Here is a 24,937-nt window from a genome sequence, read left to right as displayed (position 1 = left end):
TGAACTTATGGAAGCAGAAGGGCAGAATTCAAGGGTGAATCCTAGTGATTCTAGAGTACAATCCACACAACAGATGTCACATCAGGCAGCACCTACGTTGATTGGTAGGATTTCAATATTAGAGGATGCTTTACAGCAGATTATGAACCAGCAACTTCAAGTGAATGCTGGTCAAAATGAGATCAGGGAGATGGTGCAAGCCTTGTCGGCTAGACCGTCTAGGGTTGATAAGGGCAAAGCTCTAGCTGAGCCAGAGCCCAGTGTACATTCCTTAGAGCGCGCAAGGGTCAAAGTGCCTAATATTGCTAATTATAGACCGGAGAAGTACGCTGGTCGGATGACCGAGCGCAGCTCTGATGTGATCGAGGTTTGGTTGCACAAGTGGGAAGAAGCCTTCGCCATTTGTGAGATTAGATCCGATCTAAAGAAAATCCGCGAGGCCACGCACCTGTTTATTGAGGCAGCGGACAGATGGTGGATAAAGCAACAGAAGGATCAAGTTGCTCCAACCACCTGGGAAGGGTTCAAAGTTGAATTCAAGAAACACTTTCTCCCACCTGATGAAGAATCCCGAGCTTGGGATGCTTATAGAAATCTTCGTCAGAGGAGCTTGTCAGTGGCACAGTACACTGACAAATTCAGAGAATGTGTCATGAAAATAACAGACCCTCTCCCTATGTCGGTTCAGTTAAAAGACTATATCTATGGACTGAACGACAAGATCAAAATGGAAGTTCGGGCTAAATATGTGACTACACTAGATGAATCTATAGCAGTAGCCCTGAACTATGAGGATGCCAGAGGCAGATCTGGCGGATTTGTGCAGGCAGGGACTCAGTATGAGCACCCGAGAAAAGGGGGATTTCAGAGGAAATGGGTTTCAAAGACAAGTGTCTCGCAGCCAAGTGGCCAAACCAAGCAGGTGAAGCCGGTTGAGGGACCAGTAAAAACAAGTACCACCGTTGGGGTGAAAAGGAAAATAACTCCAATGGCAGCCCGAGCTTGGTCAAAGTCCTCGTTGACCCCTGAACAAAAAGAGAAAGCTAGAAAAGAAGGATTGTGCTTCGGCTGCCTTCAGCGACATCAGTGGAAGGATTGTCCACTGAATAAAGATCGTCGCACGGCTAATATGATAATATCTGAATGCGACGTAGAAATGCAGGAGAGTCCCAGTGCGGAACATATGCAGATGCAACTGGCGGGACCTTCTCAGAGGTTAGTACCTTGTTTGTTATGTGTATCTGTTGCTAAGTTAGTGACGAGTGCACCTGATAACATCCTATCTAAGCCCGCAACAACGGGGTATACAGCCTTTAATGATACGGAGTTAATTAAAATGAAAGGGCAAGTGGCCAGTCATGATGTCATTGTGTTGTTTGACTCAGCGTCAACTCACAATGTGATTAACTCCAAGCTCGTGAAGAGGCTGAAATTAAAGACAAGTCCATCTGACTATGCGTATACAGTCAGGATGGCAGATGGAAGTTCAACTGAAGTATGGGACCAAAGGGTTACCCAGTTGGAGCTTCGGATTCAGGACTATGCTGAGAAGCTTGATTTTGAAATGACCAAGCTTGCTCATGCAGATATAGCCCTGGGAATGGCGTGGCATTCTAGGAAGAATCCAGCCATTGATTGGAAAAAGCACGTATATCAATTCAAGATGAATGATGTGCTTTATGTCTTGCGAGGTGAAAAAGATATACCTCAGGGACCGTTGGTTTCCGTGATGGAAATCAGGAAGGCTCAAGTAGAGTTTTTGTACCTTTGCACAGCATCGGTAGAGTCGGTGGATGATTCTTCGACTAGCACTGATGTTACGCAAAGTGGTGAGATGGCCAAGCTGGCTAATCTTATAATAGAGGAGTTCTCTGAATGTTTTAGGGATGAACCACCTTATGGGTTACCTCCAGAGCGGAAAGTTCAACATAAGAATGAACTGATCCCGGGGGCAGAACCTGTAAATAGACCTCCCTATAGAATGAGTTTTACTGAAGAGGCGGAGGTGCGTAGACAATTGGAAGAATACCTCAAGTTGGGGCAGATTCAACCAAGTTTCTCACCTTTTGCTTCGCCAGTGATATTAAAGAGGAAAAAGGATGATACGTTTCGCCTCTGTATAGATTACAGAGCATTGAATAATATCACTGTTAAGCACAGGTATCCGATGGCTCGGATTGATGATTTCCTAGATGCATTACATGGAGCCGTGATTTTCAGCAAGATAGATCTTAAGTGTGGCTACCATCAGATCCGGATTAGAGCCGAGGATGTGCATAAAACCGCTTTCAGAAGCAGGTTTGGTCATTATGAGTTTTTGGTAATGCCCTTTGGACTTACCAATGCTCCAGCGACCTTCGTCATGCTTATGAACGATTTACTACGTCCGTATATCGGAAAGTTCGTAGTACATTTTATTGACGACATCCTGATATTCAGTAAAAGTGTTACTGAACATCGTGAACACTTAAGGATAGTGTTCAGTACGTTGAGGAAAGCCAGTCTTTATGTGAAAAAAAAGAAAACTATACTGTGTATGGTTAGGCTTGAGTATTTAGGGTTCATAATTACTCCACAGGGGGTAGAAATGGATCCGAAGAAAGTGGCTGCGATACTAACTTGGCCAATCCCTCAGAGTCTGACCGCGTTGCGATCATTCTTGGGATTTGTCCAGTTTTATAGAAGGCATATCAAAGGATATTCCGGAATAGTATCGCCATTGACTGATCTGACCTCAGATAAAGTACCTTTTATTTGGGGACAGAATCAACAGGAAAGTTTTAACACCATAAAACAAGCTGTGGTCTCAGGACCAATGTTAAAAATAGTTGATCCCCAGAAACCGTTGTTCCTAGAAACCGATGCAAGTGGCATTGCGGTAGCAGCCGTCCTCCTTCAAGAGGGAAGGCCAGTAGCCTTTGAAAGCAAGAAGCTTTCTCCCTCTCAAAGGAATTGGCCAACTCATGAATTGGAGTTGTATGCAGTTATCCATGCTTTGAAAACATGGAGGCATTATCTGTATGGTTCAGAGTTTTATGTGGATGTGGATCATGATACTCTGAAACATTTTTGTAAACAGCCTGACTTGAGGGGCCGCCAAGCTAGGTGGGCAGAGCTCATGCAGGAGTTTAATCTAACGATTCGGTACCGAAGGGGAAAAGACAATAAGGTTGTTGATGCGTTGTCTCGCATTATGCACAACCTGAGTTTCACGGTATTAGAGAGTGCTCTAATGACCGAGATCAGAGAAACTCAAAAGGTGGACGAGTTTGTCCAGAGCTTATGGCCTAAAGCTCATGTGTTAAAACCCGGGGAAAGTGAAAAGGATGACCTGGCATCCAGGAAAGGCCAAACTTATGCAAGATATACCATAAGGGATGGTATGCTAGTTAGAAATGGCAAGGTTGTAGTACCTGGTCAGAATGATCTCAGGCAGAGAGTCATTCGACAGTGCCATGATAGCCCGTGTGCGGGACATCCAGGAGTCGAGAAGACATATGATCTCGTGAAGCGAGATTTCTTTTGGCCAAAGATGAAAAAGCATATTCATGAATATGTGACACAGTGTTTCTCGTGTCAGGTAAGTAAGGCCGAGCGGGTGAAGCCACCCGGACTTTTACAGCCCTTGGAAATACCACTAAGTAAGTGGGAGAGCATTTCCATGGATTTTATTGTAGGGCTACCTGCAACACAAGGAGGGTATAATTCTATCCTTGTGGTGGTTGATCGTCTAACCAAGATGGCTCACTTCATTCCGACTAGAGAGTCTGTTAGTGCCCCGCAAGTGGCGGATTTGTTTGTTAGACATATATTTCGTCTGCATGGATTGCCTAGATCCATAGTGTCAGACAGAGATGTTAGATTTACCGGTCATTTTTGGACAGCGGTATTTGAGACACTAAGGACTGAGTTGGGAATGAGTAGTGGGGATCATCCTGAGACGGATGGTCAGACTTTGAGAGTCAACCAGACTTTAGAGGATATGCTGAGAGCATATGTATCATTAAGGCAACATACATGGGACAAGTGGTTGCCATTGTTGAAGTTTGCCTACAATAATAGGAAACATTCATCTACTGGGTTCAGTCCGTTTGAGCTGAACTATGGTTATAGACCAGCCAATCCGACTATAGTTGGAGTACCTCAGAAAGTGCCTAGTGCCGCGAACTTTGTAGTTCAGATGCGGGAGATGCTAGCACTTGCGAGAGCTAATATCCGCCAGGCTATGGATAGAGCCAAGGTGTATGCGGATGAAAATCGGTCTATAAGAGTATTTGAAGAAGGAGAAAAAGTTTTTCTCAGAATTCCTTCGCACTCGAAGTCGTTGACTTCAGGAGAGTGTGCTAAGTTATCACCTCGATACTGTGGGCCGTGGTTAATTCTAAAGAGAATAGGCAGTGTAGCCTATAAATTAGAATTGCCACAGGGGTGTAAGGTGCACCCGGTTTTTCCTGTTTCGCGCTTAAAGAAATTTTTGCATACAGGTGACTCACTAATCGAAGGTGTGGTTTTGTTTCAGGAGATAGAGGATATTGCAAGGCGCAAACCAACAAGGATCCTGGACCGAGGAACAATGCAGATACGAAATCGGAAGATACCCACGGTGTTGGTTGCATGGCATGGTCAGCCTCTATCGGAAGCTACCTGGGAATCCGTATACCAGTTACGGAGAGCATTCCCAGATTTCATCATCGAGGACGTTGATGCTTGAAGAGGGAAGGAATGTTATGCTCTAGCCGAGATAGCATGACCTCGGATAGATCGGTGGGCATTTTCTCTTAGATGACCAACTTTTGTAATAGTTAATGTGCGTAATTAAATGGTCAAGAGAAGTAACTGCCAAGGTCCTAGGTGAGGGCGTAATGGCATTGACTAGGTAGTTCTAATAGGGCTAGGGCCTAGGTGCATCTAAATGTGCAAATTGCCAAGGGGCAATTGGTTTTAAAGGAACTCCAAGAGAGGGGTGAAAAAGGATGCATCTAAGTAAGGGCCTAAAATGAAGACATGTGGCCAGGAACTATCTAGGGAACTGTGGGTCTCAGGGATAAGGATGAAGGAATTAACGATGGGAATAACGAATAATCACGCATCAGGTCCCTGAGAGTTGGCTGGGAGGAAAGAAAAGATAGCCATCGCCCGTGAGAAAGAACTAGCGTAGGTCTAGTATATATCGCATGAGCAGCGTGAGATAGAAGAGGTGGTTTGACAGAACCCTTGAGTATACGGTATAGTAGTAACACCAAAGGTTTTTGGTCAAGCTCCTAGAAGGGAAAAGAGACCATCGGTGTCCCCTCTACTAGCCAAGTTGTTCAATGAAGCCTTCTATAAATCCCCACTTGCCGGGCTGCAAGCATCATCACACCCATTCACAAAGCAAGAGACCCCATGAACGCAAGCAACTACCTGAATATCATGGTGGGCCACGTGATGGCCAAGGTGTTTAAGTCTACTCTTGAGATACACATCACGGAGTATCTTGAGAGAGCAGACATGTGAGCAACTGGATAGGCAGGCTTCAGACAAGACCAATCCACACTAGACCACATCTCCACCCTTAAAGCCATCATACTGAAGGACAGACACTGGAAACAAAAAGTATGTTGCTACTGTGTGAATTTTCGAAAGGCCTTCAATTCAGTACCACACGGGTCCGCCTCATTGCACAACTCTGAGCTTTAGATATTCCACAGGATGTTATATGTGCAATCGTCCTTTATATAAGAAAGTTACAAGCAGTGTACACATGACACAAGGACTGCCAAGAGGTAAGTAGCTCCTTTGGGGTAAAACAAGGATGCCCCCTATTCCATATTGATGAGCTGGCCTCTTTTGTGGACAGCATTCCTCTTTCTCTCATTCTCGAGGGCTTGATGGGCAGGGTACCCCAACAGCATGACTCTTAAATGAAACAGACTTCCATAGTAAGGCTCTAAAAAGGCACCATTTCTATTTGCTTGGCCTAATAGCACCTTGCTATGTACGGCTCCATCACAACGTAGAAGCTTCTTCAAAAAGATTAGGTATATTATAATGCAAAAGGCCAATGCAATCTCACCTAGCACATTAGACAACTGCCAAATTATTTTCTATAAATTTCTGATTTGCCAGGGATAAAAGCTGTGAACTGGAGCCTCTTAACAAGATACGTTTGATGATAGAATGTCTGAGCTTCCAAAGGCCTTCAAAACAAGCCAAAATAGTCTTTAGGAGGCATTTATGTTAGATAGCTGACCTAGCAACCGAGATGTCTCAATGAAACACAGCCCATCAACTTTAAACACAGCCTACTCAACGAATAGTAAATGTGATAGAAGATAAGCACCCCTAAAGGATAATAAGGATTGTATTTAAAAGTATAAACATTGCAATTAGCATAGTTATTGGCAATTACCCTGGAATAACAATTCCTTTTTAATGAGCATGTAAGCATTCATAAGTAATTGAAGACATTTAGGCATAAATAAAAGTTGCATCCCCAAAAAAAAGATCAAACATGGTCAAAATAACACCAAGCACATTTCACTGCATCGTCCACAAAAACGGAAAATTTTCAGAAATAATGAAAGCATCTTGACCAAGTGCATTTAACATAAAAAGTACCTCAGATTCAACCACTTCAGATTTACAATCAGACGTGTCACTGTCCAAATCTCCAACAACAGACTCCAAAGTCTTCATTAAGGGGTCAGGCTGCCCAAAACAACAAATGGGGATCAATCAGCCGCCCTCTAATAGGCTCAACCTTATATTCCAAACCTTACTTTCTTTTATTCTTTGGAAGAGGTAAAACAAAATTAAAGACAATTCAAGTACATTTTTCCCACTCAATCGACCATTAGTTTAATTCAACTTTCTAATCCCTTTAACAAAAAGTGGCATGTAACAATATTTATGTCGTAAGAGGAAGTTAAAAGACTCCACATGGTTTCAATTTGCCAAGCCTTCTGCTGTGTGTGTTGGCTTGTTATACACTTCTATGTTGTATTTATTTGAGGAGCGATACAACATTTATTTGCCTAATTGGTCCTTTCAAAAAACATGAAGGAAAACAAATAGGTTTTCCAAGCATACCTGCATTTGTTTAAGGGATAAGTTAATGCGCTGGAGAACTCGATCTAGCCGGCATACCCTGGCCTTGATCACCTGCATATCATGCCAAAGGCTACCTTCAAGGATTTTCTGTCCTATACGAAACATGCTAAGGCATCATCTCAAACGTTAAAAATATAAATTTCCATAGCTAAAATGGCATGCTTCCTTAAAAAACAAAAGCATTAACAGGAGCACAGAATTTTGCCAGTTAATAAATCATCTATAGGTAAAACACATATTGCACTGGCATCTTGTAAATTGCAAATGATTTACAAAGTTTGGCAGTAGCTACTACAAGCCACTCACGATATCAAATACACTAAAAAAGTTTACTACCATTCCCTTACTGTTCATGTGAATCATGTTCCACAAGAACTTTTACCAAGACTTTCTCCTAGCTAGATTTGTCCAGCTCGGTTGTGTTGCCTATAGAAGAAGTACATGTTCTCCCTGTAAGGTTTTTCAGTTTTGCAGCCAGTTTTTCTCCCCCAGACATTTCTAATGAATTGGTCAGAAATATCTATGGGAAGTCCTCTAGATCTCTGGCAAGAACCCACAAACTCAACACGTCAGTACCACATCTTCACCACTATGTGTAACTATAAATCTCAGTCAGCTTCACTGGATGGAAACGATGAGTTAAGTTCAGCCTAATCTTGAATCCTAGGCTGTATGAGATGGAGACCATAACATATCCTTGAGTTCAAATGAGAAAGGGAAGACTGCTTGCTACCTTTGTAAAAAGAGTCCAATTTGATAGTTTTTGTTCCATAGACCCTTTGTGTCTTTCAAAACATAAATAAACTTGCCATGTATATAAAGGAACCACTTTTGAAGTATGCCTTTAGAGTCAGTAGAAGAGGGAACAAGCCTATGCATTATGTCCATCACACCTAGAAGCATGAATTTAGAGGCAGATAACTCATCACAAAACCTGTGAGTAATCAAAGACTTCACAACGAGGGTAATAATTAAAGTTCATAAATGCATCCACAAAAGAAGGAAAAAATACTTAGCTAAATAGAAAAAGACATTCAGAAGAGTAATGAAAGGACAGAAAAATATGTATAGGAATTGGAGCATCCATGCATGGACGCTTTCTTCCAATTGGAGAATTCAAGATTTGTTGACTACTTGAGGCTTAAGAACCTATAGGTAACAGCTACCATAAATCATCTGCTAAGGATAAGAGAAATTGCATCATACAAGAGGATAAGAAGGGGTTGCATACTACAGCACAAAGGAGATTCAAACCATGGTTAAAGCAATCAAAATAGACTACATGTGCGGCAGAGTCCCTTTAAAACCATTGACACTGATTTGACATGACAAGGCCTGGGACTCCAAACAATCGAAGTATGTTTTGAGTATCTATACAAACCACACACACATGAGAATCATTTTAGCATTTTGGGGGTACAAGATCTGACCTCTCCAACACTTAAAATATCTTTTGGATCCACACCAATGTTCCATGACACTTCCGAACGATGAATCAGTGCCGAAATCCCATGCAACTACATTTCAGGAGGTAATCCACACAAATCCAAAAAATACAATGGTTAGTTATGGTCACACTAATTTGCATGAAATCTTTAAGAGTAGCCTCATTCATACGATAGCCATAGTTATTGAGCATAACTGACCTCCACAAAGACACCAATGGGTGTGATACTTTTCACTTCACAGGTGGCAATGTCCCCAACTTTAAGATTGTCCTGCCACAGCATCAATTATTCCAACGTCTATTTACTTCCTTCTATCTGGCAACATCTTTAGAAAACCAAAAAGGTGTGCACTCTCATAAGAACGTTGCAAATCACATACTCAACTCTAATGATATGACAACCTCAGACAGCTACTCAGCAAAACAGAACTGGTATTCCTCACCCCGCAGGTCTGTTACATCCCCGACCCATTCTAGAGGGCGAGTGGACTCATATTGGCATGGATTTTATCACTGGGTTGCCTACGAGAGCAAAGGTGTGGAGCTATATCATGGTGGTTGTGGATAGACTGACCAAAACAGCCCATTTTGTGCCAACTAAAACCACTTATACCTCTTCTCAAGTAGCCAGTCACTTCATAGAACATATAGTTAGGCTACATGGCCTCCCTCAAGAGATATGCCTGATAGAGATGCTAAATTCATGTGTGGGTTTTGGAAAGAATTGTTCTCTCAAATGGGTACCAAATTGGCCCATAGTACAGCTTAACATCCACAAACTGATGGTCAAACTGAGAATGTGAACAAGTGGTTGGAAGAATATTTGAAACATCTCTGTTTTGACACACAAAAGTCCTCCAATAATTGGTTATGTCCAGAAATCTAGTTTACTAACCATCAATTCAGCCTTCTTCTGAACAAGATCCCGACAATCCGGCTCTGCATCCCTTTCAGAGAATTTGAGCCTTCGCCCATTCTGATCAACTGCTTTGACAACCACCCTCGTTTTCTGAATTTCCAACATGGCAACTTGTTCAGCAGGGTAGGCGCATCTTCAGTTGAAAGACAATCTTAAAATTAGTTTAAAAGCCTGATGTCAAAGTGATAGCCCATAAAAACAACAAAATACCTCGCCCACAAAGGAGGCCAGAAGTTTTGACACTTCTTCATTGTACTTATTGCGAAGATCTTTGAGATCTGCTTCTGTTGGTACAACAAGTTCACCCTGGCCTTTCTTGATTGAAGTATGTGGGTGGCCTATATCACTTGGACCACCATTTTTCACTCCCATTCTGTGGCTTAAATCAAAACCCCTCTGTTGCGCCCATGTGGAAAATTCAGCTACTCCTCTTTTAGGGCTCAGTTCAAAGACTGGAAGGAATCCCACCAGGCAACCAAACGATACCTGCAAATCAATTACCAGTGTCACCTGGAATGTAAAATAGATTTCCTGGCAGAGAAACAGAACATCTACTCTTTCTTCATTAAAGCCACGAGAAGCACAAGCAACAAAAGAGGATCTCTGGTTCTTGGGGTACAAAAGAATTTTGCATTGCACACTTTGCTCAATTCGAATTCCAAGCATCATTTCACATGACATGTTTCAAAAAAGATATATTGATCACGAGAACAGTTTACAGGCTCTTACAAACAATCCAGCTGTGTTACTGCCTCTCAGCTTGACTTCTGTCTGCTCTTTGGATTTTAACAAAGCTTCTGCACGTGTCCAATCACACTCCTCCTGTTCCTGGCACATTAGCCACACTGCTGACAATTATTTTCTAAATCTGGAAAATGCTCCTGAGTTCACTCTATCCCAAATCAAGTGTTGTTCCACTAAAAGACATAAGAGAAGATTGTAATAGTTTGCACTCAACAAAAAATGAACCAAACCCACGAACTCAACACTGTTCAGAACAGGCATGCACTGCTACATAACACATTAGTGCACCCACAATACAAGACACAGAGGATGGATGAACAATCAATTGACAAGTCAATGCTGAAAGCCACACCTTAGCTTGATGCTGTTTTGTATCTGCTGTCCCCAGAGCCATCTCTTGAAGAGGTTGCAAAGTAGCTCCCAGAAACTGAGGTCGAGTTGGCTTTTGGAGTGTTTTGGCAGCTTGTTCCAGAGTATTACTAAGCACTCTATTGGTGGAAGAAAAACCTTCTACAGAATCTGGAAAAACGAGGTCCAGCACAGCCTTAGCTTGATCAAAGGGTTGCCCTTTGTTTGACTGGTTAATATGTGGTCTCTGTTGTCTGTAAAAATTCCACATATGACATAAGATGAGAAAGTACCCTGTAATATTGTACCCAAACTTAGGAAGTCCGCTATTCAAGAACTAACAGCACCCTGTTCTCTCAACAAACTGACAAACAAAGGGTGGAAATGCCAAGCATGAATCATTCAGTCCACCATGTGGGACTTTCAACAAGGTTCACAAAAGTTGCATTCAAAGCTCAACTGTAAGAATTAACCCAAATATGCAGCGGCCACTCAGACCTTTTACCATAAAAATCAAAGCATTTTTCTAATTGAAAGTTTTCTGTTGATAATTAGCAGAACCTGATCCATCCACCACAGCAAACCCAGCAGCATATAGTTCAATTTGACAAGAACGGGACACTGATAGACATACTGCATATGCTTGTTACTAAAAATACAGGACAGCAGCAGATTTCGTTGGGGAGGTGATGAATCTAGGGGGAGTGTTAGTGTCTCCATGAGGAGATGAACATGCATTAGTGGGTTAGAGACTATCTAGGAGACGAGAGCCCTCTAGATGATGTTAGAAAGGTTTCTGATGTGTCACCCTGCCCTTTTGTGTGTGTCCAAGGGCAATCATACAGAGATGGTCTTCTTGGCGATCTCACTCACAACAATGTATTTCAATTATGAATCCTGCACTCATAAATATTTTAAGCTTCCCTGTTTTTGACTATAGCAAGTCTTTCTATGCTTATGTCTCAATCTTAAAATACCAGTATAGCATATTTTTAACTTTTGTGAGTGGTAAGAATATACCGCCTCTTTGAGCTGGTATCACAGAGCAGCTTGATTCTAGTGAACTGTACAAGAGAGCCTACCAAGAAGGATTTTCTACGGTACTTGTATTTCAAAGCTGTGTTCGACAGTAGCAAATCCTGAGAAAAGATGTGGAAGCTGGATGCCTCATCAGCTTTCATAGCTGTAATGATCGAGTAGATGAGAGATTAGATGACAAGAATTTCAAAATGTGGAAGACAAGGCTTTTTATGCACCTCATGGAGACAGGAGTGTGGGAACTGTTATCAGCTCAACTGTCCCCGAAAAAATAGCCATGTGAGCTCTCAAAAATGAAAACTGACCACATTGATGGGAACACTAGTACAAGGGGAGCATTGGAACCTGTTTAAACACTCTTAGATAAGAGAATGAAAAATGGGAAAAAAATCTTGAATAAAGAACCTCTTTCATTTGGAACGAATATGGGAGCATCCTAACTGAGCAATTGAATCAACTGAGGTCAGTACTGAAGCAATTATCTGAAGGTCAGATCAACAATGATGGCATGAAGATGACGAGATACAAGCCATAATATTGTCTAGTATTTCATCCAAACAAACAGAAATAATGAATGTTGACACTTAGCCCTGGTATGGCCTTGTAGGCCAGTTAGGACACTTAGACCCATTGGGGCGCGTTGTACACTTAGGACATCTTAGTCCTAAGTTGACTTTGGTTGAATTTGGACCTTACATTGGCCATCTCTTGTACTTTCTTTTCTATTATCCATTTGCAAGTGCATGTCGCGCGGTGGATGCCAATTTGATTTTGCATGAGCTCGGCCATAAGGGAGTTTTTTGGCTATTTCCGAGAGAGAGAGAGAGAGAGAGAGAGAGAGAGAGGCGACGTGGAGCTTTACTGTTGCACAACGACAGAGGTTCTGGAGGCATCAACAGATTCGCCAGTTTATGGAGAGTTGGTGTGGGTTGATGGCAATGCACAAGGCGTGACTGGGCTTCGACGCCCAGTACCAGCAAACAAACGAAGTCACCTTGTGCTGAGCACTATCACCTTTCTTCTTCTCGTATCTGTTGAGAGTGTCTGACCATGTGTAAGCTTTTGCAGGAGCTGTTGAGGTCGTTGCCACTCATGGTTGAGGGTTGCGCCATCAGCCAGGAGGGATGGATCGATTGAGATCTTGGGATTCGGGCTGGTTTCCAGAGGATCCTAGGATCTATGAGAAGGGGTGTGGATGCGCTATCAGTTTGAAGAGGTTAGTTTCGTGGATTTTGTGAGATAGAAAAGTGTATGTGTGACCTTGTGTGATTGCTTTCCAGTCCAATTGTGTGAAAGATTGCCTTGATATCCAGCTACTCTAGATACTGGTGCATATGCTCTATCTACATGAGCGCCACACTGTGTTATTGATCCCGTTGGTGTCCCTTTTCATGTTCATTTTTGAAGTTACAGTTGGAAATTGTGAGAATTGTTAAAGTTGGAAAGAGGTTGAAGGTTACATTGCTTGTCTATGGGTTTGTCTGTGTGATGATTGAATAGTGCAGACCATTTGAGTGAAGAAGTTTGGTCAGACTAGAGCCATGCTATGATTGCTTGAGGGCAGTCCGGTCATTCCCCTCTTTTTTTGTTATCAACAGTACCGCCAAGAGAGGGACGCAAAGACCACTCGCAACACGGAGAGCGACCGGAGCACACTCTAATGAGGTCCGGCCTATCACAGCTTTCCTCAGAGGAGACCCGCCAGAGATGAGAGGTCAATCTGGACATAGCTCAATGGGTTCAAAGATCAAGGAGACCACGCCCCCCACCACAGCGTGAGCCAGCTCAACAGACGCAGATCCAATATATTTTCACAGCTCACCGAAGAGCCACCACGGTGCTGGGTGTTCACTTCTGAGTCCCAGCTCTCAGTTTGTTTCAGCTTGTATTTGATTTTGATTTTGCTTGAGCTCTTGAGCTCATTAGATCAGCATAGCATAGCTTAGTATTTAGCAAGGGCCCAAGCGTCCCTTTGCTCTAGCACATTGAGGCTTGTATGAGTTGTCTTTTTTGAGTACTTTTTCCCATAGGCCTGCGAGGCCTCCCACAGATGTTAATACATCTCTCTCTCTCTCTCTCTCTCTCTCTCTCTCTCTCTCTCTCTCTCTCTCTCTCTAGCTCTAAACATCATGGACTTGGGGTGGGAACAAAGAGTTCCCCACAAATGTCCATTTCTACCATGATCATTTCCTAAAAGTATCAGAGGATAGAGTGATTAATAGGCCCCAGTATATGAAGGATAGGCGGGTCTCACAAGCACTGAGGATTGCTACACGTTTAGATGCGGGTCTCATCCATTAGCTGCGGATCGATATAACAAGAGCCACAAAAACACCTAGAGAGCAGCGGATTTGCAGCCTATGCATATTGGCAGAGGTGGAGACAAAGGAGCAATTCCTGAGTACTTGCCCTACGTACTACAAGCACTGAGGACGGTACCACTGTTTATTTCAGGAGGGGCACTGGTTCAAGCCACTTTCCCGGCTGATCCACTTCCATGTCTAGGTCTGTGTTGGCCTCTTTTTGATGGAGATGCAGGAACATAAAGAGAACCTACTTTAGCAAATCAGACTGCAAGAGGTGACAGTACCACGGTCCACAGTATGGACCGTAGACAGATCGAGCACAGCAACACATCACCAACTTCTATGTCTTCGAGTCAGCCCTAGGACACATTAGGGAGAGGAGATAGCTGACATGAGGGCAGCATGGACAGGAAGAGACGGTGCAGAGCAATGGAGCTAACGGCACAGAGGGTCACCAACTTCTATGCCTCCGAGTCAGCCCTACGACACATTGGCAAGAGAAGATAGCTGAAATGAGGGCAGCATGGACAACAGCAAGAGATGGCGCAGAGAAGTGGAGCTAGCGGCACGGGGATGATGAGAGCACTCACGATAGAGGTCCAACCCATCACTACACTACTTAGAGAAGATCGCCCAAGTTGAGGTGTCACTCTTGATATCGCCCACCGAATACAGAGATCAAAGACCACACCCCCCGCCACAACGAGAGATGGCTCGATGGATGCCAATACATGACATCTTCACATCTCAATTGAAGAGGCACCATGGCCCCCAGATATGTATCTGGAACACTAGCCTTGCATGTTTGAGTTTTTTAGATTCTTAGCTTAGCTTAGCACTCAGCAAGGGCCTTCGCAAGCCCTTTGCTTCAGCCCACAATGGCTTGTGTGAGTTACTTTATTAATTGTACTTTGTCTCATACGCCTATGAGGATGCCTCCCGAAGACATTAATACAACTCTCAGTATAGTCTGGACTCCCCATCCCTCCAGATCCCACGCGATGAGATCAACTATATCATACGGTTGGATTTACTTCAGCTATATACATCACGGACTTGGGGAGGGGACCAGGAGTTCCCTACCAAGATCAAGTTTTACCGGGACCACTTCTTGAGCAAATCAGATGATGGACTGATCATCAGGCCCCAGTATCTGGAGGACAAGCGAGTTACCCATGCACTGAGGATTGCCATAGGACAGATGCGAATCTCGTCACACCAGTTTAGGATCGAGGCAAGGAGGGCCACAGGCACACCTAGAGAGTAGCGAATTTGCAGATTATGCATGTTGGTAGTAGTGGAGACAGAGGAGCACTTTCTATGCATGTGCCAGGCTTATTATGAGATCCAAGGACGCTACCGGTGCTTCTATCAAGAGGGAAGCGGATTCGAACTACTCTCCCGATTAATCCACTTCCATGATCAGATAGGCGTTGGCCTCTTTTTGATGGAGATGCAGCGGCTCAGGGAGACTTTGTTACACCCAATCACATAGCAAGAGTAGACAGTTGGACATTGATCGAGCACAGAAACACATCACTGAGTTTTATGCCTTTGAGTCAGCTCCAGGACACATAGGAGTAGAGGATCGAGGAAATAGTCGAAATGAGGGGAGCTTGGATCAGTGGGCAGAGACGCCACAGGGCATAGGATAGGGAGCCGTAGAGGAGGATCAGAGCACGCACGATAGAGGTTCAGCCAATCACCACTCTACTCAGAGGAGACGGACCGACCCAAGGTGTCACGATTGATGCTGCCCATCAGATACAGATATCCCGGAGACCACGACAGGAGACAACTTGACAACTACAGATACGTGACATCTACGACTCCTAGATATGCCCTCGGAGCTCTCGCACTGCCCACTGGAGTCTCCTGAGAGCCCTGTGCTTCTGCGTTTTGAGATTATTATCTTAGCCTAGCATTCAGCAAGGGCCTTAGCAAGCCCTTTGCTTCAGCCCATGGCGGCTTGTATGAGCTATTCCGTTGATTGTACGATGTCTCATAGGCCTGTGGGGCCTCCCGAAGACGTTAATATAGCTCTCTCTAGCTCGCTCTCTCTCTCTCTCTCTCTCTCTCTCTCTCTCTCTCTCTCTCTCTCATTGATAGCTTAGGAGGGGAGGGATCACTACTTGCTGAATTGATGGTGCAAATACTGTTTTATGCTGATGGCATAGTTCTCATATCCTCCTCCGCACCAGCAAGTCCCCATAGGAATATACATGCCCTAGAGGTGTTTTGCAAGGGGAGCAACTTGACAATCAACCTTGGCAAGACCAAGGTTCTAATCTTCAACACCTCATCGACATAGTTTCACCTACCGAGGCAAGCCCATTAAGATTGTGCAATCTTACACATAGCTTAGAGCAATATTTTTGGGCCCAGTCTTTGGGATGGTCCACGCAGCCAAAGCACAACTCACATGTGGTCAGGGGCTCTAGCTCGACTAGAGCGACAATGTTTTTTAGGCACATTTCTAGGAGCCTCATACGAAGGGACGGCTTTTTGATACACTCGCGGCCTTCGAGCTTGAGCACTCCAAGCATCGACGTCCTGGTCCCAACTTATCGGATGAAAGTGCTCAAGAAGCTCCCATGTCATAGCCCCTTGGAACAATGAGTGTCTATGTCACTTCCGGGTCTTTCAACCAGCGGCTCCTACTTCACCAGGTCTGGTTCCAGGCTAGCATACAACCTTGGTACACAGGTCGATCTTTGGTAGCACCGGATGGCACCACCTCCTCCATGTATGCAGCACCCTTCTGGGGAGGGGACCTTTTGGCAACAGACTGGAACAACGTTTAGAAATTACAGGTGATTATGGGATCCTAGATGATCCTGAGTAAGCCCTTAGTGCCTCCTCAAATTATACAGGCAGAGTTTGCCATGACACCTCTCCAGATTGATGCTATCTTTCAGACAGTGACATATATTCACAGGGTTTGGACTCTACCTAGCTGGAGACTGCCAAGGTTGGCACTAGAGTCATCACGACGACTTGCAAAACAGTGGGGTTAGTGCAGCTTTGTATGCATGTGTTTTCAAGGATGCCCCGTCTTCCCTGATCCCGCGAGATGAGATCAATCATATCATATGGATGGATCTATAACAGTTGGCATGGACTTGGGAGGGGACCAAGAGTTTCCCACCAAGATCTAGTTCTACCGCAACCATTTCCTTATGATATGAGAGGACGGAGTGATCATCAGACTCTCATACCTGGAAGGCAGATGCATCTCACATTCATTGAGGATTGCCATCGGGCCGATGAGAGTCTCATCCATCAGCTGGGGATAGAAGCAGGTAGAGCTGCCAAGATATCGAGAGAGCAACGGATATGCAAGCTTTGCACACTAGGAGAGGTGGAGACAGAGAAGCACTCTTTATGCATATGTCCAGCATAATATGAGATTCGAGAACGGTACCACTGCCTATACCAGAAGAGGCTCGGGTTTGGGCCACTCTCGCTTGATCCATTTCCAGGATCAGGTCTTTGTCGGTCTCTATCTAATGGGACTCTTCTGAGACAGATCACGCAGCCCGCGGTCCCACCCAAGCCAGAGACACATGCAACGTAGAGACATATCACGGGTTTCTATGCCTTTGAGTTAGTCAAAGGACACAAGGGAATTGAGGAGGAGGAGATAGATGAGATGAGGGTGGACTTGTGGGAGGAGACGGCATGGAGCGACAGAGCAGAGAGAAGCTAGACCGCGCACCATGGAGGCCCAGCCTATCACAACCTTTCTCCGAGGCGAGTGCTAGAGTCGAGGGGTCAATCTTGACAAGGCACGTCGGATATAGATGTCTCAAAAACCACGCCCCTCCTCCCCCGCCATTACACAAGTCAACATGACAGACGCAGCTTCGAGATAACCTCGTATCTCACAAGAGAGCCACCATGGCACCTAGATATGCATTCAAAGTATCCGAGTCTCGGTCTTAGATAACCCCTTGCCTAAGCCCATAGCGACTTGTATGAGTCACCTATGAGTGTACTTTGTCTCATAAGGCCATGAGGCCTTCCGAAGACATTATTAATACATCTTTCTTTCTTTCTTTCTTTTCTCTCCCCCCCCCCCTTCTCTCTCTCCCTCTCTCAATGTCAACGTACGAGGCATCCCCCGCACACTTGCCACTCTCATTCGTGATGCAACCACCTTCATGACTTCCACCCTAGGAGTCTAGGATCATGGGATCGAGGGGGCTTGACTTAAAGGGCGGGATTCCAACTAAGAGAATCCTCCCATCATTCCCTTTAGAGATGCTCAGGCTCACCTTGTGGCACTACATAAGGGCCTTACATCTCTGCACATAGAGGAGAGGCATACCCTCATACAGCAGCGGGATATTGCCTGCAAGAAGGGGAAGTGGGTATAGGTAGAGAGGGACAGCTCTTAAAAGGTCTCAATGGGCATCTCGTCATTCCCCTACATAGGGGGGCGGGGTCTGAGATTCAAAGTATTGAGACCTTGACCTACAGTGATTGGAATTGTAATGGTACCTTGTGGTCAGGGAATTTCTCAAAGTCTTACATAGGTCGAGCCACAGCAGTGCAGGGATCGGGAGAAGCGGAGGTAATACACACATCATCCCTCACCGAGGCAATCTCCATCAAGAGGCAATATACACCTGCTAGGTTTTTGTCGATTCAGCTCTAAAGCCCTTCCTAAGAGAACCTCTTCATTGCATGTTTGTTACTTCCCTCTCGAGACCTCACACTTTGCTCCAAACCTACGTGAGGCTAAGACTTCACCATACACACCCCCTATCCAGACATCATGGATTTCTCAAAAGCTACAGGGAAGTTGTCTTTGTTGGGAACTTCAATGCAATGATAGGTACATGCCAAGTGTCATTACCAAAGGTTGATCTAGACGAGGCTGGCATGTCCCAGTCTCTACAGCTAGACGAGCCCCAATTGCATCCTATGGGCATGAACTATTAGACATGGGCAAGATACAAGATCTTATCATCTATAATGGCCTAGATCACTAGACCTCCTCAAATGGTTTCACTTGTTTCCCACAAGGAGGGTCCTCTAGTGAAGTTGAATATCTCATGGGATCCCCTGACTCCTTCACATATCACAGATTTCCGATCTCACTAGAACCTCCAAGCGCAAATCACGCCTATCTGTTTTAAGTATATCCATCCCACGGCTTATGATGCACACTACCACACCACTCACACAAACTACTTATCACAACATACATTTTGATCATAACCTTTCACCTGAGTACTCAGCACCTCTCCACTCTACTCATGTAAATCAACCACATACCGCTCCTAGAGGATCGAGACACCCTGATCACGTGCTCTCTATGAAGCTGCCCTACAGATCTTTCCACTCACCCACCGCCTCTTGAAACGTTTCGTCTGTTTCGCCGTTTCACCAGGTTTCGTTTCGTGTTGTCAGACGAAACGGATAGGTTTTGAAATGATAATATATATATTCAAAGCTAGTCGCTACTAAGATATGTTATGTTGGGGTAAAGGCACATTGCCACCCCTTTATTAAAGATAGGACATCTATGACTGTCTTAAGACAGTCATAGGGTAAAACCTAATCCTAATAAAACTAATGAGTTTGTGGTGTGGCTCACATTACTTCACACCCGCATCTTTGGTGTCTACTCTCTCTCACTCTCTTCCCCTTTGCTCTTCTCCTTGCTTCCTTCCCTCTCAACTGGTATCAGAGCCTTACTTCCTCTCTACCCCTGCCTACCTCTTCCTCTACCCCCTCGGGACTCGTGCCCTCAGGCAGCGTGGCGGAGCTTGGCATTGCGAAGGCAGCACGGGCTGCAGCGGGGCAATGAGGGTGCATCGCAGGCCAGTGGGACAGCAGAGACGGCGCGCAGGTGTACGGACGTACGTCGTCCGTACATCCGTACGGACAGGAGTCACCCGTACAGCCCCGCGGGCTGCAGCAGATCTGCGGGCAGCAAGGCGACGCGCACGTGTGGACGCCGGCAGCGTGAGCTCAGAGACAGTGCGGGCTGCAGCGGCAGCGCATCGCGCACGCATGAACGCAAGCAGCGCGCCTTTTCGCGCGCCGTACAAAACAATACGAACGTACGGCCGTCCGTACTGCCGTACCTACAGGGAGCTGCATCAGGGAAGAACTTTCGAAAAAAAATTTAAAGCTGGTTGATCTTCGCATGAAGGAAGGTACAGCTATGACCTCACACTTGAGTGAGTTCAATGCCATTTTTACACAGCTTATTGCACAGGGATTGAACCTTGATGAGGAGTTCAAGGCTACTTTCTTGCTGTGTACCCTCCCTGAGAGTTGGGACACTTTCAAGACCACCCTGTCAAATTCGAATGTCACTCTTATGTATGCTGATGTAGAGAGCTCTCTCCTTATGGAGGAGATGAGCAGGAAGAATAATGCGAGCAGCAAGTCTTCAAATGCCTTGCAGGTACAGGATAGAGGCAGGACTCAGCAGAAGGGGAGATCTGCTAGTAAGTCCAAATCCCGCAGTCAGTCCCGTGGCAAAAAGGATATTGAATGCTTTTATTGTGGCAAGAAGGGACATGTGAAGTCTAAGTGCTTCAAGTTCATACGGGATCAGAAAGCCAAGAAGGCTGAAACAAAGGATGCAGGCAGTGGAAGCAAAGGCAAAGGCAAGGCCAAGGCAGATGACTTGGATGCAGTAAATGTTGCAGCAGAGGACAGTGACAGTGACATTCATGATATTTTATGCTCTTCTGCTGTAATAGCACATACTTTGGTTATTGATGGCCATGACATGCACACCTGGCTCTTGGATTCAGGTGCTTCTTTTCATGTTACTCCTCATAGGGAGTGGTTTACTTCCTACACAGGTACTCATGGAGTTGTTCACCTTGGGAACAACTATGCATGTCAGATTGCAGGGATTGGCAGTATACAGATAGTGTTCCCTGATGGACGCACATTTATGCTTGATGGTGTTCACCATGTGCCGCAAATCAAGAAAAATCTGATTAGCACTGGCTTGTTGGATGACAGTGGTTACCACACCACATTTGGGGATTCCAAATGGGTGATTACTGATGGCCAGGTTGTAGTGGTTGAGGGTTATAAGAGTGATACCTTGTACCCTCTTTATGTTTCCAGTGTGGGTAATCATGTTGTTGCCATAACCGAGATGCCAAAGATTTCATTGTGGCATAGCCGGTTGGGACACATGTCTATTAAAGGAATGCAAGAACTGTCACGTTTGGGTTATCTGCCGTCTCTTTCTTTTTCAGATTTGCCTACTTGTGATCATTGCATATTTGGCAAGCACTCTGTGACTCCTCATAAGAAGAGAACTCCCCAGAATCATAGTCACAATGAAACGCGTTTCATTGAATTTGAAACGTTTCGAAACGTGCAGCACGTTTCGAAACGTTTCATGTTCAATGAAACGTGGCTAGGGTAAGCTTACATAAGAGTTTGCAAGGGCAAATCTCTTGTACGTCTCCCGTACGGCGGCGACGCGGCGCAAGGGGCTTTTGGACGACAATCACGACACCTGCAGGCTAGGGGCTTTTTGACGAGTCACGAGTCACGACAGTCACGACAGGACACCCGCAGGCTGCGCCGCTAGGTAGCTGCTAGCTCCAAGCGCCTTGGCCCCTACGCAAGGCTCAAGGCAGCAATCGAGATTCGATATTCACATTCTACAGTCTACTCCAACGCCTTTGAAGTTTGAACGACGAACAGGTCCCAGGAGGCCCAAGTGCATCGTGGACGCGTGACGCAGGTACATTAGCTGGCAGCTGGCTGCTTACATGCATGACGAATCACGATTCACGATAGAAGCCTGTACTATGTAGCCCCTTTTGTCCATTGCGTTGGAGCGTGGCAAGCTGCATGCTGCATGCATGATGCTACTAATTGCCAGCTAGCTAGCTATTAGCTAGCTGCTGTGAGCAATGAGCATTGGAAGCAGTTGGTTGGTCTTGCACGAAATAATTGTAATTTATTGTAATTTATTGCAAGACAAATTACAATAAATTTTGTAACATTCACGATTCACAATACAAAATTTATTGTAATTTGTCTTGCAAGCTTGAAGCAACAAATAATCAAAGGGATCTATGGTTGTCTTGCAGGTAGTATAGCTTAGAGATGGGGCGAGCAAAGGACATTGTTTGGGAGCAAGTGCATGTGGAGCAACAGTATGGTGCTTCGGGTTCGAAACAATGGAAGTGTAAGCATTGTGGTGGCTCATTTTGTGGTAGTGCACCTCGTGTAAGGGCACATCTTCTTGGTATCACTGGAAAGGGTGTGAATCCATGTGTAGGAGAAGTTCCAGATGATGTAATTCTTTCCTTGGGAGGCACACCAAGTGGCCCGTCAAAGAGGGCACGAGTTGAGGCCTCATCAACACTAGTACGTCCTGGATCTCCTCCCAGGAGTCCTGTTCTATCTGTGACATCTGGACCCCCTCCTCCACTTTCACCACCTACACAAGGGGCTTCTTTTTCTATTGGTAGTGCTTCCACTAGACGGGCATCAGTGCGAGTTGTGAAGCCTCCAAGGTTTCCAAATTCAACCAGGTTACCACCCAGGCCAGGGACTTTACGAGCTAGTTGGGTCACAACTTTGCTTGCATCTGCTCGTCGGGCAACTCGCAAGCTCTTTTATGAGTGTGACCTTTCCTTTAACCTTGCTCGTACTCCAGCTTTTCAGGAGTTCGTTCAGGCAGTGGCTGAGGCTGGCCCTTCATTTAGGGCTCCATCTTCAGAGACTTTACGCACTCGGGAGCTGAAAGCAGAGGTCTTGCAAGTTGAGAAGGAGCTGCAGCCTATTAAGGCATCATGGGCTAGATACGGGTGCTCCATTTTGTGTGATGGGTGGTCAGATACCAGGAGGCGCCCGCTCATTAACATTCTTGTATCATCTTGCGTGGGTACTATGTTTTTGAGATCCATAGATGCATCAAATGAATCTCATACAGGTGAGTACATTTACAGCCACATTAAGAAGGCAGTAGAGGATGTGGGGCCTCAGAATGTAGTACAGGTGGTTACAGATAATGCAAGTAACTGTCAGCGCATGGGTGCGCTACTTGAGAGTGACTATCCGCATATCTTTTGGACTCCCTGTGCTGCCCACAGTTTGGATCTTCTTATAGAGGACATAGGGAAGCTTCCTTGGATTTCCTCGGTGGTTGACAAGGCACGGAGCATGGTGACTTTCTTGACGAGGAAGCATAGAGCCCTTGCAATTTTTCGGCAACATAGCTCCCATGAGATTCTGAAGCCCTCAAAGACCCGCTTTGCCTATCTCTTTATAGTCTTGTCACGCTTGGTAAAGGTGAAGCCTAACTTAAGGCGCATGGTAGTCAGTGAGGAATGGTTGAGCTGGGATAAGTCCAGCAAACCAAAGGCACGTGCCTTTGAGGACATTGTGTTTGATGGTGATTTTTGGCATGCAGCTGAGGAGATTGTGGGGATTGTGCAGCCCCTTTTCAGTACCCTTCGACTTGTTGATAGAGAAGGATGCACAATTGGACTCGTGTATGAGTTCATGGAGAAGGTTGGAGAGGCATTGAAAGGGTGCACATGGCTTGATGCAACAAGGTAAATGCAAATCAGGAATCTTGACTTTCAATTCACTGTTGGCTGCAATTAATTTTCTTATTTGCAGCTTTAAGGAATTGCATGTATGATGTTACATTTGTATTTAGAATCTAGAATCTAGATTCTAGGTTTGCAGCAACCTAAATATATTTCATTTGCACCCTACAGAGAGCAAGAGATTATGGCCTTGTGGGAAAAAAGATGGACATGGTTCCATAGGCCTATTCATGCAGTAGCACACATTTTGCATCCTCTATGGAGGAGGGAGGACCAATCGGATGATGCTGAGTTGACTGCAGGGTGGACAGGTTTCCTTGAACGTGCATATCAAGATGCAATATTGCAAGATGCTTTGGAGGACCAACTCCTCTCATTTAGGAACTCCTTTGGGGAGTTTGGATCAGCTCGTGCATGTCTCCGTGATGGTCAGTTGAGGCCTGTTAACTGGTGGGAGAAGTATGGTCGGGGCACGTCGGAGTTGAAGCGCATTGCCCTCCGAGTCCTTTCACAAGATTGCTCATCTAGCGCCTGTGAAAGGAATTGGAGTGTGTTCTCACTTATACACACTAAAAAAAGGAATAGACTAGGCACTGGACAACTTGACAGGTAATTCATAATTTTGTGTGTGAGCACTCCGGCCTCAGCATATCTATTTTCTTTTATATCATATATGCACTCAGCACACAGCTCATTATTAGCATTTGAATTATAGTTATGCTACAACCTACATGTATTTACTGTTAATTCATTTGGTGTATGGTAGGCTTGTATATGTCCATGCCAATTTACGACTTATTCGACGAATGAAGACCATTGAAGGTCCACAGGAGGTGGATCCTGATAAGATACGTGTGCAAGTCCCTGAGGATGAAATGCTTCATCCTATGCATGAGGATGATGATGCATATGCATTCATTGCTGAGGAGCGGGCATCGTTGGCACGTGCCACACGATCTCAGGCAGGCAGACGAGCAGGGAGAACAGAACCAACTTTAATAGCAGCCGCTCCAGAAGAACAGGAGACCTCCTCATCATCAGAAGAGGATTCATCCACTTCTGCAGATTCTGATAGTGATGATGGGGAGGAGGAGGAGGAGGGGGCTGAGGGCCAGGGAGAAGATGCCCGCAGCCCAAGCACCTACAGATCTTGATTCTTGCTGATTAACTTGCTACTTTCTTTCAGATTTCAGTAGAGTTTGAACTTTAGTTTTGTTTGAAATTTAAAGTTGATGCCTTCACTCTTGACTCTTGAGTTATGTAATCTAGGTTCTAGTCTATAGACTAGCAGACTATTTACAACTTACAAGAGTGAAACTGAGAACTTGATTTATGTCCAGACTCCATGGTTGTGATTCCTGAACTTGTGAAAACTGAAATATGATAAAGTTTAAGGCTTGACTCTTGAGCTTGTAAATTGTAATCTGAAATCTGATTTTTTGCGACCTATCTAGATTCTAGTATCTACTCAACTGAAATCTAATTT

The 24,937-nt window shown here is 44.9% G+C and overlaps 2 protein-coding genes across 3 annotated transcripts in view; one reads left to right on the top strand and one right to left on the bottom strand.

The window, feature by feature from the left end:
• The window catches only part of LOC147882465 (Nucleic acid-binding, OB-fold-like protein), a 125,479-nt gene that overhangs the window by 57,742 nt on the left and 42,800 nt on the right, over positions 1–24,937 (bottom strand). Inside the window, exons 3-10 of one of the 2 annotated variants that reach the window (XM_087400165.1) lie at positions 10,555–10,804; positions 10,188–10,280; positions 9,669–9,944; positions 9,435–9,548; positions 8,739–8,810; positions 8,523–8,609; positions 7,072–7,143; positions 6,601–6,690 (exon numbers count right to left, since the gene is read on the bottom strand). In XM_087400165.1, the coding sequence (XP_087256291.1) occupies positions 6,601–6,690; positions 7,072–7,143; positions 8,523–8,609; positions 8,739–8,810; positions 9,435–9,548; positions 9,669–9,944; positions 10,188–10,280; positions 10,555–10,804 (1,054 nt within the window). Of the gene's footprint in view, positions 1–6,600; positions 6,691–7,071; positions 7,144–8,522; positions 8,610–8,738; positions 8,811–9,434; positions 9,549–9,668; positions 9,945–10,187; positions 10,287–10,554; positions 10,805–24,937 lie in introns of both variants that reach the window. The other variant, XM_087400164.1, reaches the window with a different exon arrangement.
• LOC147882466 (uncharacterized) lies at positions 21,998–24,605 on the top strand. The gene is made up of 3 exons (XM_087400208.1): positions 21,998–23,454; positions 23,623–24,060; positions 24,218–24,605. Exons 1-3 carry the CDS (start codon positions 21,998–22,000, stop codon positions 24,603–24,605), a joined length of 2,283 nt encoding a protein of 760 aa, XP_087256334.1.

Source organism: Dipteris shenzhenensis, chromosome 29 (assembly GCF_047967505.1).
Source record: "Dipteris shenzhenensis isolate YYH24624 ecotype China chromosome 29, Dip_SZ_1.0, whole genome shotgun sequence".
In the NCBI taxonomy this organism is placed as follows: domain Eukaryota; kingdom Viridiplantae; phylum Streptophyta; class Polypodiopsida; order Gleicheniales; family Dipteridaceae; genus Dipteris; species Dipteris shenzhenensis.
The sequence above is the reverse complement of the archived record's forward strand: the minus strand, read 5'-3'. Positions and strand labels throughout refer to the sequence as shown.